At 48.5% G+C, this 15,450-nt stretch overlaps 1 protein-coding gene across 1 annotated transcript; it reads right to left on the minus strand.

Annotated features, from left to right (window-relative positions):
* Positions 1–2,762: 2,762 nt before the first annotated feature.
* Positions 2,763–13,178, minus strand: fkbp7 (FKBP prolyl isomerase 7). The gene is made up of 4 exons (XM_060928580.1): positions 12,942–13,178; positions 11,311–11,462; positions 3,132–3,259; positions 2,763–3,048 (listed from the first exon to the last, which is right to left on the minus strand). Exons 1-4 carry the CDS (start codon positions 13,160–13,162, stop codon positions 2,887–2,889), a joined length of 663 nt encoding a protein of 220 aa, XP_060784563.1. The 5' UTR covers positions 13,163–13,178; the 3' UTR covers positions 2,763–2,886.
* Positions 13,179–15,450: the final 2,272 nt, after the last annotated feature.

The following is a 15,450-nucleotide window of genomic DNA, read 5'->3' on the forward strand; positions in this document are numbered from 1 at the left end:
GTGGTGGGTGAAAGGGAAGGGAAGGGAAGGGAAGGGGGAGAAGGGAAGGGAAGGGAAGGAGCTGACAGATTTTAACTTATATGTAGGGGAAAAAAGTTTTCAGTTCAGCTTTCTGCTTAATTGGATTTCTGTTTAGTGGAGCTTGCTGACATCATACCAAAAAGGAAATCTGTATAGTCGCAGAACACATATGCTTCTCATACCCCCACATTTTTGCCCTTCCCATCTTTAACACAGACAGCGTTCCAGCTTTCTCTCTTTCTATATGTTCTCAACATTGTCTCTTGGACGAACAAAGTCAACATTTTCAGAAAGTCACTGTAATGGCTTGTAAGTTATCCAGTATCTGATTTCTCTGTAATTGTCTTTCTGAGCCTTTGTCTCTCTCACTTAGATACACACCCACTGCACAAGCAGCTGGAAACAACTAAAATGTACAGTGGAGTCCTGCAAACGGACTTGTGCTCATCTTACGTAATTGGATCTGTTGCATTAGAGAGCCCCCTACTGAAATCTGTATCTATTACAACATGCTTGGAGGAAGCCAGGGCTGAATGGTTAGAGAAGCAGCTTTGGAACCAAATGGTTGCAGGTTTGATATCCCTGGACCAGCAAGAATGGTTGAAGTGTCCTTGAGCACCTAAGCCCCATCTGCTCCCTCTGGGTATGTTATACTTTACTCTGGATAACAGCGTCTGCTAACACCTGTACTGTACTGGACTGTGCTTAACACAACAAAGTACATTGTAGTAAAATGTATTATACAGTATCTCCTTCTTTAGTGTTCTGCCTGATGGCAGGTCCCAGTTTCTCGGGAAGAATTACAGTAGTGGTTCCCCGTTGCCTTCTACTGGATTATTATAGAGGTTTTCTCCTCTCAACCATTCACACTCACATTCACACCTACGGTCAATTTAGAGTCACCAGTTAACCTAACCTGCATGTCTTTGGACTGTGGGGGAAACCGGAGCACCCGGAGGAAACCCACGCGGACACGGGGAGAACATGCAAACTCCACACAGAAAGGCCCTCGCCGGCCGCTGGGCTCAAACCCAGAACCTTCTTGTTGTGAGGCAACCACTGCACCACTATATAGTATACTATAAACTGCATTTCGATTAAACAGGAAAAATTTGAAATTATGTGGTTATGAAATGTCATCGTTATACCAGATGTTCCAGATGAAAAAAATTAAGCAGACCTTAGTTTAAAAAACATGTTAAAGTTGTAACATCAGTCCATTGGGCCATTTCCCTGGGCACAGCCATACTGGATTAGCCAGATACATGGATGTATTAGGAGATGAAAACGAGGGTGGCACCGCGTGACGTAGGATTCCACACGTCTTCTTCATTCCATCCTGGATCCGAGGCATTTGGCCGAGTGGCTTCATCAAGTAAAGCGAGAAAACTTTACTCCTGGAAAAAGCAGCAGCAAATTGTGCAGTGAGCATTTTACAGAAGATTGTTTTGTGGAGGACTTGGATGAAAAAAATCACTGGGAAGAAGCGAGACACGAGGCAGAAACGACAGCAGAAGCCAGACGCGATCCCAACTTTGTTTCACTACAAAACACCAATAGTACGACAGCACGCTGTGTCACGCATCAAATGGATGGAAGATAAGCAGGTAATTTTTTTAAATAAACAGGCAATAAACTAGCCACTACTTTATTTTGATTCCTTTTCTAATACTGCATTGCCATAAGTTTTGTGGAGAAATGCAAACTAACTGACTGAGGAGCCATGCTAGACCATAATATTATTACTATAGTCTAGTACAGCATGCACTCATACACCTCCGCTGTGCTCGCAGAAAATGACATCACACACGATGGAGTTATGGCGGCCTCCCTGACAAAAAAGGCCTGTTTATTTTCATCACTTTAGTGGTTATATCGTTAAGAAAAAAATCAGCATGCAGCTTTTTTTTATAAAGGACAGACATAAATACTGACTTTAGCTCAATTTATTTATTTGCAAGATATTTCCTTTAAGTCCTGGAAATGAAATTGGAGAACTCTACACGTTCCAGTGTATTGAAATAAGTTGGGAAATTCAAAAAAAAAAAACTTTAGCTATTTTTGCCCTTTATCAATGGGATGAAATTCAGAAATCAACAAATTTGTAATATTTCAGTTAGTCTTTTTTTTAAGTTGCTGTTAACCAATTTGTTTTGCCATTCATTCATTCACTCAATTAGTTGAAAATTTCTATAATTATTTGAGATATATGTAATTTCACAGGACTATATTATCTATTTTTGATTTTCATTTTATATTACATGATTTCTTATATAATCAAGATCACTTATTTTAATTTTATTTGATGATAAAAGCTTTTGCCATGGGCGGCACGGTGGTGTAGTGGTTAGCGCTGTCGCCTCACAGCAAGAAGGTTCTGGGTTCAAGCCCCATGGCCGGCGAGGGCCTTTCTGTGCGGAGTTTGCATGTTCTCCCCGTGTCCGCGTGGGTTTCCTCCGGGTGCTCCGGTTTCCCCCACAGTCCAAAGACATGCAGGTTAGGTTAACTGGTGACTCTAAATTGAGCGTAGGTGTGAATGTGAGTGTGAATGGTTGTCTGTGTCTATGTGTCAGCCCTGTGATGACCTGGCGACTTGTCCAGGGTGAACCCCGCCTTTCGCCCGTAGTCAGCTGGGATAGGATCCAGCTCGCCTGCGACCCTGTAGAACAGGATAAAGCGGCTACAGATAATGAGATGAGATGAGATATATGTGTTTAACTGCACAAAACAGGCACAAACAATTATCCAAAAATCATCTTTATTAAAAGTGTGCATAGTCTGAGTGGTATTTTATTAGACTCCTCCTCAAAAATATCCCACAGCCCACATGCATAAACATGTCTGTGAGGAAGTGTAGTGTCTCAGCTAAAGCTCATCATGCTCATAGACATTGTACTCTTTCATGGACAAAGTTCCATCAGCATCCTGGTCGTTCCTGTGGAAGATGTCGGTCACAACATCATTGAAATAGGACTCTTCTTTCTGCACATTTAGCTTCTTTGCTTCCATTTTTAAGTGTTCTCTCACCTAATGATCAAAAGAAAGAGAGTCATACAGGATTTATGTAAAATGAGGACACGAAACAGTGCAGGGTGATCCAAATCGCCCACCTCTTCTTTTGTAAGAGTCTGGTCGTTGTCGAGGTCCATTTCCTTAAAGGCGTCTATACTGCGTGGTCCTCGTCGCACATGCAAAAGGTCCACGTTGAAGATCACGGTTGCATTAGGAGGAACAGGACCTATGGCATAAAACAGAAAAGTGTAAAAAATTAGGAAAAAGTAAAACTACTAAAAGTAGAACCATTACATTTAATTGAATGCATCTTTGAAGCAGAGTTTTGCTGTAAAGTTCTGTCAAAGTTGATTATTAGCTCATCTGGCCGACAGGTGATGAGTTTGTCTCATCATGTGTTGTCTGTCATCCGTCCAGCATCATCCACATTTCACGAAAATAATTTCTTCTCCCTTAGTTCTTCACCAATTTTGATTCTTTTTGGCAGGAAGGAAGGTCTACCTGGGGTGCATATAGCTTCTACCCAAATTTGCATAATTGCAATTAATAATGAAGATATGGACTAATTAAGCCTTAATGAGCAGTTCAACAAAAATCGCTTCTTCTTGGCCAATTCTTTACCGTTTTGGATTCTTTCTGGTAAATAGGTCGGGATTCCTAGGGTGGATATCGCTTCTATATATAGCTTGTATATAGTGTATATAGCTTACAACATTTATTGTGCAAGGTGGCCCACTTTAGATCGTTCCTTCTGGACTAGACAGGGCTGGAGTGAGCTACACCGTCATTGACGGTCTCATTATTATTATAATTATTATTATTATTCACCACACTCATACTTCTTCTTTCAGCTGCTCCCATTAGGGGTCGCCACAGTGGATCTGTTCCGCATATTTGATTTGGCATAAGTTTTACACCGGATGCCCTTCCTGACGCAACCCTCCCCAATCTATATGGGCTTAGGACTGGCACTAAATATGCACTGGCTTGTACACTCACACTGAAACCCACTTATTTATTACCATTATGCTGTAATAGTGTTGTGTGGGGATGGGAACAAAACATTAGTCTATGGCAACCTAGTAACAATCTTTTGCCACCACTCCAGTGGGAATCAGAAACATCGGAATAACATGTTGTGACTGGTTGTGACGTTCCTATCACTGACTTAAATGATGATGCAGATACAGTGAGACAACTACTAACGCCTATTTAATCCATCAGACACCTTCAGATTCCTTCGTATAGTATACATACCTTTTTTGCGAAACAAGAATGTTATAAAAAGCCTTTGCTTGAACAAAACAAATATTCAGAAACAGGAAGAGAACTCTCTCAACAGAGCCGTGATGCAGCTTGACTGGTGCCATGTCTCAGCTTGGGCTTTTCACAACATTATGGCCTTTCTGCTTTAGGGATTATATGTGAGGAAGCTCCAACCATGGCCTAATGGTTAGAAAACCAGCTTTAGGACCCAAAGGTTGCTGGTTTGATTCCCTGGACCAGCAGGAATGGCTGAAGTACCCTTGAGCAAGGCACCTAACCCCAGGCTGCTCTGGGTACGTTGTATGTCGCTCTGGATAAAAGCCTCTGCTAAATGCTTGTAATGTAACTTGATATCCGGTCTCGTGTGTTTTATACATCTCGGAGAGGTTTGTGCTCTGTAGCATCAGGTGGGAATACACGACACGTGATACTCTGCCATTATGGAAGATTGAGAGGGAAAATTCATCACCTATCTTGTGTTGTTTTCAGGGATGTGATTTGGGGCTGGTGAAATTATCTGAAAATTTTAGCCGGGGGTCTAGGGGCCTGCAGCCCCCAGCTGGTCCAGGGCAGCGGCCTGGTGGGGGGACAAGGGGGGGCGAAGCTCCTGGGTTCTGGGGTTTTCTGACTTAAAAATTGTACTAAAATGGCAAGCAAACACACAAGAAAAAACTTGTCATGATTAACAAATTCAAGCCAATTTAATGGTCAACATGCAACTCTGAGCCCCTATAGTAAATTCAATGATTCTTAACTGACAAAAAGCCAAAACATGAAACCTAAAAATGTCATTCTAAATTAAATCATCTGCATTAGAATAAATAGAAACTTGTATAAGGTAAAACAAAATGTATACTTTCAATTACTGTAGAAGTTGAACATACCTAAATGTGCCTTTTCAAACAAACATGATGCAACATAAGAATTCATCCACCATTATTTATTAAACTCTATTGCTCCCGGTAGTCTCCCGGTTTGCTTCTTATGTATGGCAACTTCTAATATTTGATTAAGTTACTGCACACCCTGTTTAGACAGGGTAACAGGATTGACACAAAAAAATTAGTCATGCATAGACTACTTACCAAAACTGAAATTTTTAAGTAAATATTCTCAGATTCAGTTCATTCTGCCATCCATATAAAAGGTGAGAATATGTAGATCCTTGGCAACAAATAATTTCAATAATAGCTTTTGGGATCATTTATTTTTGTTATGTGATTAATCACGGTAACAGAACTGACACAAACCTCTGGGACAGGTACAAAAATTAACAAAACATTGAAAAAATCTCTTTTCTTAATGGCATTTTCAATTTGTGACATCATATGTCCATTGTGGTTTCCACAGTCTTGTCGTTGAACGTGAAAAAGTTTCAATTCCACCTTTGTCTAACATTAAGAATCATGTCGGAAAAAAAGTCTCTTTTCAGTGGAACAGCCATTTTTGCTCATTTTCGACCCTAAAATTTGCTACAAAATGCACATTTATGAACCAAAGTAGTCAAATTTTGAAATGCACGGTAGAACTGATAATGTTTTATCATATGAGACCATAAAAAGGTTTTAGAAATCTCAAAATGTAAACAAAACACATCCGGACAAAAAAAAATATATATATATGTTTTCTGTGAAATTGACTCATATACAGAACTGTACAGTGTTCACTCACTTGAGGATTTTCATATGCAAGAATAAAAATCACTTTTTCACTAAACAACATTCACAAAAAATGTGTTTCCAATTAATTGGGCTCCACTGTTTTTATCATTTCAACCGCGCATCAGACCCTCGGCCAACTGAAAATGTCTTTCATGCACTTTTCTCCCTCATGAGAATTTTGAAAAGTTGGCAAGTATGTATTATTTGCACCAACATTTTAATATTGAATAAACAAATCAAAATTGTGTATAATTACCTTACATCCACGCTGTGGGAAAAGTTTTGAGCGAAAATTAAAACTAACTTGGAGTGAAAAAGGTGAAATAATCTGTGATGAAGTTGGCAGAGACTCTGAGGTAAAGTGAGAGGAGGCGGGAGGGGGGAGGGGTCAAGCATCACTGCCGCCTCACAGACTCACTTTCCCGGGGTAAACTCCCACCGCTCCCCCTCTCTCTACACCGCTCCCCCTCGCTCTACACCGCTCCCCCTCTCTCTACACCGCGCCCCCTCTCTCTACACCGCTCCCCCTCTCTCTACACCGCGCCCCCTCTCTCTACACCGCTCCCCCTCTCTCTACACCGCGCCCCCTCTCTCTACACCGCTCCCCCTCTCTCTACACCGCTCCCCCTCTCTCTACACCGCTCCCCCTCTCTCTACACCGCGCCCCCTCTCTCTACACCGCGTCCCCTCTCTCTACACCGCTCCCCCTCTCTCTACACCGCGCCCCCTCTCTCTACACCGCTCCCCCTCTCTCTACACCGCTCCCCCTCTCTCTACACCGCGCCCCCTCTCTCTACACCGCGTCCCCTCTCTCTACACCGCGCCCCCTCTCTCTACACCGCGCCCCCTCTCTCTACACCGCTCCCCCTCTCTCTACACCGCTCCCCCTCTCTCTACACCGCTCCCCCTCTCTCTACACCGCGCCCCCTCTCTCTACACCGCGCCCCCTCTCTCTACACCGCTCCCCCTCTCTCTACACCGCGCCCCCTCTCTCTACACCGCGCCCCCTCTCTCTACACCGCTCCCCCTCTCTCTACACCGCGTCCCCTCTCTCTACACCGCTCCCCCTCTCTCTACACCGCTCCCCCTCTCTCTACACCGCGTCCCCTCTCTCTACACCGCGCCCCCTCTCTCTACACCGCTCCCCCTCTCTCTACACCGCGCCCCCTCTCTCTACACCGCTCCCCCTCTCTCTACACCGCTCCCCCTCTCTCTACACCGCGCCCCCTCTCTCTACACCGCGCCCCCTCTCTCTACACCGCGCCCCCTCTCTCTACACCGCGCCCCCTCTCTCTACACCGCGCCCCCACTCTCTACACCGCTCCCCCTCTCTCTACACCGCGTCCCCTCTCTCTACACCGCTCCCCCTCTCTCTACACCGCTCCCCCTCTCTCTACACCGCTCCCCCTCTCTCTACACCGCGTCCCCTCTCTCTACACCGCGCCCCCTCTCTCTACACCGCGCCCCCTCTCTCTACACCGCTCCCCCTCTCTCTACACCGCGTCCCCTCTCTCTACACCGCGCCCCCTCTCTCTACACCGCGCCCCCTCTCTCTACACCGCTCCCCCTCTCTCTACACCGCGTCCCCTCTCTCTACACCGCGCCCCCTCTCTCTACACCGCGCCCCCTCTCTCTACACCGCTCCCCCTCTCTCTACACCGCGTCCCCTCTCTCTACACCGCTCCCCCTCTCTCTACACCGCGCCCCCTCTCTCTACACCGCTCCCCCTCTCTCTACACCGCTCCCCCTCTCTCTACACCGCGTCCCCTCTCTCTACACCGCTCCCCCTCTCTCTACACCGCGCCCCCTCTCTCTACACCGCTCCCCCTCTCTCTACACCGCTCCCCCTCTCTCTACACCGCTCCCCCTCTCTCTACACCGTGCCACCTCTCCCTACACCGCTCCCCCTCGCTCTACACCGCTCCCCCTCTCTCTACACCGCTCCCCCTCTCCCTACACCGCTCCCCCTCGCTCTACACCGCTCCCCCTCTCTCTACACCGCTCCCCCTCTCCCTACACCGCTCCCCCTCTCTCTACACCGCTCCCCCTCTCTCTACACCGCTCCCCCTCTCCCTACACCGCTCCCCCTCTCCCTACACCGCTCCCCCTCGCTCTACACCGCTCCCCCTCTCTCTACACCGCTCCCCCTCTCTCTACACCGCGTCCCCTCTCTCTACACCGCTCCCCCTCTCTCTACACCGCGTCCCCTCTCTCTACACCGCTCCCCCTCTCTCTACACCGCGCCCCCTCTCCCTACACCGCTCCCCCTCGCTCTACACCGCTCCCCCTCTCTCTACACCGCTCCCCCTCTCTCTACACCGCTCCCCCTCTCTCTACACCGCGTCCCCTCTCTCTACACCGCTCCCCCTCTCTCTACACCGCTCCCCCTCGCTCTACACCGCTCCCCCTCTCTCTACACCGCTCCCCCTCGCTCTACACCGCTCCCCCTCTCTCTACACCGCGTCCCCTCTCTCTACACCGCTCCCCCTCTCTCTACACCGCTCCCCCTCTCTCTACACCGCTCCCCCTCTCTCTACACCGCGCCCCCTCTCTCTACACCGCTCCCCCTCTCTCTACACCGCTCCCCCTCTCTCTACACCGCGCCCCCTCTCTCTACACCGCTCCCCCTCGCTCTACACCGCTCCCCCTCTCTCTACACCGCGTCCCCTCTCTCTACACCGCGTCCCCTCTCTCTACACCGCTCCCCCTCTCTCTACACCGCTCCCCCTCTCTCTACACCGCTCCCCCTCTCTCTACACCGCTCCCCCTCTCTCTACACCGCGCCCCCTCTCTCTACACCGCTCCCCCTCTCTCTACACCGCTCCCCCTCTCTCTACACCGCGCCCCCTCTCTCTACACCGCGCCCCCTCTCTCTACACCGCTCCCCCTCTCTCTACACCGCTCCCCCTCTCTCTACACCGCTCCCCCTCTCTCTACACCGCGCCCCCTCTCTCTACACCGCTCCCCCTCTCTCTACACCGCTCCCCCTCTCTCTACACCGCGCCCCCTCTCTCTACACCGCTCCCCCTCTCTCTACACCGCGCCCCCTCTCTCTACACCGCTCCCCCTCTCTCTACACCGCGCCCCCTCTCTCTACACCGCGCCCCCTCTCTCTACACCGCTCCCCCTCTCTCTACACCGCTCCCCCTCTCTCTACACCGCGCCCCCTCTCTCTACACCGCTCCCCCTCGCTCTACACCGCTCCCCCTCTCTCTACACCGCTCCCCCTCTCTCTACACCGCTCCCCCTCGCTCTACACCGCGCCCCCTCTCTCTACACCGCTCCCCCTCTCTCTACACCGCGCCCCCTCTCTCTACACCGCTCCCCCTCTCTCTACACCGCTCCCCCTCTCTCTACACCGCGCCCCCTCTCTCTACACCGCGCCCCCTCTCTCTACACCGCGCCCCCTCTCTCTACACCGCTCCCCCTCTCTCTACACCGCTCCCCCTCTCTCTACACCGCGCCCCCTCTCTCTACACCGCTCCCCCTCTCTCTACACCGCGCCCCCTCTCTCTACACCGCTCCCCCTCGCTCTACACCGCTCCCCCTCTCTCTACACCGCTCCCCCTCTCTCTACACCGCTCCCCCTCGCTCTACACCGCGCCCCCTCTCTCTACACCGCTCCCCCTCTCTCTACACCGCGCCCCCTCTCTCTACACCGCTCCCCCTCTCTCTACACCGCTCCCCCTCGCTCTACACCGCTCCCCCTCTCTCTACACCGCTCCCCCTCTCTCTACACCGCTCCCCCTCGCTCTACACCGCGCCCCCTCTCTCTACACCGCTCCCCCTCTCTCTACACCGCTCCCCCTCTCTCTACACCGCGCCCCCTCTCTCTACACCGCTCCCCCTCTCTCTACACCGCTCCCCCTCTCTCTACACCGCGCCCCCTCTCTCTACACCGCGCCCCCTCTCTCTACACCGCTCCCCCTCTCTCTACACCGCGTCCCCTCTCTCTACACCGCTCCCCCTCTCTCTACACCGCTCCCCCTCTCTCTACACCGCTCCCCCTCGCTCTACACCGCGCCCCCTCTCTCTACACCGCTCCCCCTCTCTCTACACCGCTCCCCCTCTCTCTACACCGCGCCCCCTCTCTCTACACCGCTCCCCCTCTCTCTACACCGCTCCCCCTCTCTCTACACCGCTCCCCCTCTCTCTACACCGCGCCCCCTCTCTCTACACCGCTCCCCCTCTCTCTACACCGCTCCCCCTCTCCCTACACCACTCCCCCTCTCTCTAGCTTTTGTTTTGTTTTCACTGAGTAACCATTTTGATTTGTAAACTAGAGCCGTGATTTAAACTGCTGTTTATTCGGACGTAACTAAAACAAACTGAAATAAAAACCGCCCCTTCTTTTCTCCTCAGAAGGTTTAGCCTCCGATGCTAACCTTTTCACCACAGCTTTCATAGCGTGCGCATGCGCATCCAGGAAGCAACAGACGGCGCGAGGCCCCGTTGCCACGGCAACCTTCGTCACCCCGCGAAAACATACCCAGCTGTCGCACGTGCAGTGACACCATCACCACTCACAGGTTTATTATGGGGAAAGAAATGAGCTGGGTTGTTTTTTTCTTCTTCCCCATGTTTATTTACTTTAAAAACACACACACACACACACACACACACACACACACACACCAAACTGATGATCAGGTGCATCTTTACGCTCGATCACGGAGGCTGCCATCTTTCAACTCTTTGTTTGAAGCGAGCTTACGTACAGCTATTTAACAAGCGCGTTCATTGGTTGTTACAGAGCGATGGGCCAATCACATACCTCGTTTCATCTCAATGACGGAATTACTGAAAGTCGGAACGAATAGGATATGAATGCGGATTTTTGAGCGAAAAATCGGAAAATTTTTTTTCAAATTTTGAGGTGAAAAAAGCGGAATTCCGCGAATTTGCGGAAAAATCACATCCCTGTGTTTTACCTTCATGGGTTTTGTGTGTAAAAGGGGCTAAAATCGCCCCTTAGTGTGAATGAGTTTGTGCATGGTGCCCACTGATGGACCATTCACTGTGTATTTCCACTTCATTCCCAGCGTTCCTGGGATAGTCTCATAATCCATCGTGACAGTGACTGGGATAACGCAATTAATAAAGTTGAATGAATTAACTAATGCAAGAAAAATGCTCCATGATGTTTTTTCAAGGTCTTTACGTACATCCCACCTACATCCATTCAGTGTGTGTTTAAAATCTGGTCCCTTTATAATCAGAACCAAGAAGAAACAGGAAAACCTGAAGGAAGCCCATGGTAAATTCCACACAGACAGTCACCTGAGGTCAGGATCAAACCTGGGGCTGTGATGCCTTTCACAGAGTGTGGTTTTACAATGCAGTCTCTTACCTTTCCCTTTCTCACCAAATGCCAATGAAGGAGGTACTGTGATCTTTCGCTTCTCACCAGGACACATGTCTTTCAAGCCCAAGTCCAGGCCCTTGATGACCTCCCCAACCCCAAGAACAAACCAGTGAGGCTCTCCATCTTTAGTTGAGCGACTGGAGGAGGGGAACAGGAGTAAAACACGTCACTGAGGAGGGTCAAAAATCTTCCAAGTTACACAGTACAGTTACATTTACATGATTCTTAATTAAAATGAAACAAATTAAAGAATCTCTTAAATGCTGGTCTGTGAAATGATCCTGAAATTCATGAAACAACATTTTCAAAACCATTTTTGACAACTGATGCATGTTTAATTTCATTTCATTTGAATGACTGGTTTTCTTTTCTTTATTTTAGGTTTCTTCTGTACTTTGACTATTTTCTACATTGTAGAACGATACTGAAGACATCAAAACTATGAAAGAACATCTGGAACATATATGGAATTATGTGTTAAACAAAACAGTGCGAAAAACAAAAAAAATTTGATATTTTAGATTCATCAGTGTATCCAGCGTTTACCTTGATGACACGTTGCACACTATTGGCATTATTTTGACCAGCTTCATGAGGGAGTCACCTGGAGCGCTTTTCAATTAACTAAGTGTGGGGTGAGTGTGGGCTGTGGACTGAGTAAAGAATGGTCGTGGGCTGAGTGTGGGCTGAGTGCGGACTGAGCGTGGGCTGAGCACGGGGTGAGTGTGGGCTGAGCGCGGGCTGAGTGTGGGCTGAGAGCGGGCTGAGAGCGGGGTGAGTATGGGCTGAGCGCGGGGTGAGTGTGGGCTGAGCGCGGGTGAGTGTGGGGTGAGTGCGGAGTGAGCGCAGGATGAGTGTGGGCTGAGTGCAAACAGAGTGCAGGATGAGTGTGGGCTGAGTGCGGACAGATTACAAGATGAGTGTGGGCTGAGCGCGAGGTGAGTGTGGGCTGAGCGCGGGGTGAGTGTGGGCTGAGCGCGGGGTGAGTGTGGGCTGAGCGCGGGGTGAGTGTGGGCTGAGCGCGGGGTGAGTGTGGGCTGAGCGCGGGGTGAGTGTGGGCTGAGCGCGGGGTGAGTGTGGGCTGAGCGCGGGGTGAGTGTGGGCTGAGCGTGGGCTGAGAGCGGGCTGAGTGTGGGCTGAGCGCGGGGTGAGTATGGGATGAGTGCTGACCGAGCGCAGGATTAGTGTGGGGTGCGTGCTGACTGAGCGCGGGGTGAGTGTGGAGTGAGCGCAGGATGAGTGTGAGCTGAGTGTGGACAGACTACAAGATGAGTGTGGGCTGAGTGTGGACAGAGTGCGGGATGAGTGTGTGTTGAGTGTGGACTGAGTTCGGGCTGAGTGCAGACTGAGTGCAGGATGATTGTGGGCTGAGCGTGGACAGATTACAAGATGAGTGCGGACAGAGTGCGGACGAGCGTGTTGAGTGTGGACTGTATATGAACTGAATTCGGGATGAGTGTGGGCTGAGTTCAGACTGAATGTGGGGTGAGTGTGTGCCGATTATGGATTGAGTGTGTGATGAGTGTGTGCTGAGTGCGGGCTGAGTGCTGACTGAGCGCGGGGTGAGTGAGAGGTGAGTGTGGACTGTGCGTGGAGTTTATTAAACAGCACTTTACCTGCAGTAGAACTGAGACCCGTCTTTAGCCAGATATCCATCATAATGAGCGTGCAGTAAATCCCCCTTCTTCGTTTTCTGGGTGCAGCTTTCCGGCAAGAATAAAACCTCTATTTGAACCTCATCAGGTGATTCTGCTGCACAGATCACACCGAGAAAGGCACCGAGACCCTGAACACAGAGAATAAAGCAGAGAAAGCAGCGCTCAGACATCTTACACATCTGTCTGCGTGGCAACGACACAGGAAACTACTGCGGGTTGCCAGATTGACCTTAGCTCAGCATTTTCGAGCAGGCTAAGTATACGTGCTCATCTCATCTCATCTCATTATCTGTAGCCGCTTTATCCTTCTACAGGGTCGCAGGCGAGCTGGATCCTATCCCAGCTGACTACGGGTGAAAGGCGGGGTTCACCCTGGACAAGTCGCCAGGTCATCACAGGGCTGACACATAGACACAGACAACCATTCACACTCACATTCACACCTACGCTCAATTTAGAGTCACCAGTTAACCTAACCTGCATGTCTTTGGACTGTGGGGGAAACCGGAGCACCCGGAGGAAACCCACGCGGACACGGGGAGAACATGCAAACTCCACACAGAAAGGCCCTCGCCGGCCACGGGGCTCGAACCCAGGACCTTCTTGCTGTGAGGCGACAACGCTAACCACTACACCACTGTGCCGCCCCATTTTCCGTATATAATAATAATAATAATAATAATAATAACAACAACAATTAAACCATGGCAGTAGGTAGACTGTCCACTTTAACTGACACAGTCACATCATTGTGCATATCATGGAACCCTGAGATGAACTGGCATCACATTGAGGGAATCTTCTCTCCTCTGCTCAGTCTGCAACGGCTGCCCGTCAGATCACATCAGATCAGATCAGATCAGATCAGATAGCCTTTTATTATCCCACAAGGGGAAATTTGCATTGTTACAGCAGCAAAATATATAAAGAGATCAAGATAAGGCAGTGAAGGAGTAGTGCAAAAGTACTAAGTATACAAAAAAGGATTATATATATATATATATATATATATATATATATAGATAGATAGATAGATAGATAGATAGATAGATTAAAAAAATTAACAAATTTGCATAAATTAACAGGTTTGCATATATTCATTTCTGAATTTGCTTAAAAGACGAACTATATTGTTCCCCACACCACCCAGCATTAAGACGGGATCAAACCCGATCTGGCAACTCCCCTGTGAGTGGGTGAGCGGTGAGTTGGTCTCTGAAAGCGGCTCTGAGCCTCAGTGTCTTCTGCAGCTGTTTTTCATTCTCAAACATAAATATTAAAGACATTACTAGGACTAGACGCATCTTAAGAAACTTTCTAAACTCCTGAAAATGTAAAATCCGTTTTAGCAAAGCCGCATGGAGAAGTAAACACTCAGAATAGCCGTTATGTTAATCACTCCAAAATGTCTTGTTTTTGCCCTCATTAAACAGTAAATCCACGCTGGAGACAGCTAATTTACATATATACAAGCATAATTTAAAACTATAAATAGGCAAAATACGTCCAGACAGCAACTTTTAATGTGAAAATAACATTAAAAAAAAAAAGTCAGTCACTGTAGCTTTCCAACGTTCCTCAAGATGGCGCCCGAGAGCACTGACACTACCTGAGGGGTTTTGGGAAAAAGTTAATTCCGGAGTTTGGTATAAATTATCTGGGAAACATTGGCTGATTACAGAATATTCAAACAGTGAACTAAATGTACGTTGTGTATTTTTTTAATCCACACACAAAAAAGCAGATTTTACATTTTGTTTTCCTAAAGTGGCACACTTTCCTCTTTATTAGCCACATGCTAATGAAGAAGGTACTATGATTAGGCATATCAGGTGAAAATTCAGGTCAAATTGCTTGAAACTGCTCTCATTGAATTCAGAATTGAATGCAGAACAACATACTTTTACAGAATTAAAATATATTTATCTGTTCTTGAGATATTATAAATCAAAGATCGAAAAAAAATGGCTTAATTTTTTAGAAAACTGCTGTAATATTCTGTCCAAGGATCACATGGTCCAAAATGGGCCTCATTAACCACCCATCCACCCATCCATCATCTTTAGCCGCTTTATCCTGTTCTACAGGGTTGCAGGCAAGCTGGAGGCTATCCCAGCTGACTACGGGTGAAAGGTCTTTTTGTTGTATCTTCCATTTTATGATGCGCCAAATGTTTTCTTTGGGTGAAAGATCTGGACTGCAGGCTGGCCAGTTCAGTACCTGGACCCTTCTTCTACGCAGCCATGATGCTGTAATTGATGCAGTATGTGGTTTGGCATTGTCATGTTGGAAAATGCAAGGTCTTCCCTGAAAGAGACGTCGTCTGGATGGGAGCATATGTTGCTCTAGAACCTGGATATACCTTTCAGCATTGATGGTGTCTTTCCAGATGTGTAAGCTGCCCATGCCACACGCACTAATGCAACCCCATACCATCAGAGATGCAGGCTTCTGAACTGAGCGCTGA

This window comes from Neoarius graeffei, chromosome 9, assembly GCF_027579695.1.
Source record: "Neoarius graeffei isolate fNeoGra1 chromosome 9, fNeoGra1.pri, whole genome shotgun sequence".
Classification (NCBI taxonomy): domain Eukaryota; kingdom Metazoa; phylum Chordata; class Actinopteri; order Siluriformes; family Ariidae; genus Neoarius; species Neoarius graeffei.

Coding starts and splice junctions, on each gene's coding strand:
- fkbp7 (XM_060928580.1), bottom strand. CDS start 13,162: ATGTGTAAGATGTCTGAGCGCTGCTTTCTCTGCTTTATTCTCTGTGTT. Junction 3,260..11,310: donor ATTTGGTGAGAAAGGGAAAG/GTAAGAGACTGC, acceptor TTTATGCCATAG/GTCCTGTTCCTCCTAATGCA. Junction 3,049..3,131: donor AGACTCTTACAAAAGAAGAG/GTGGGCGATTTG, acceptor TTTGATCATTAG/GTGAGAGAACACTTAAAAAT.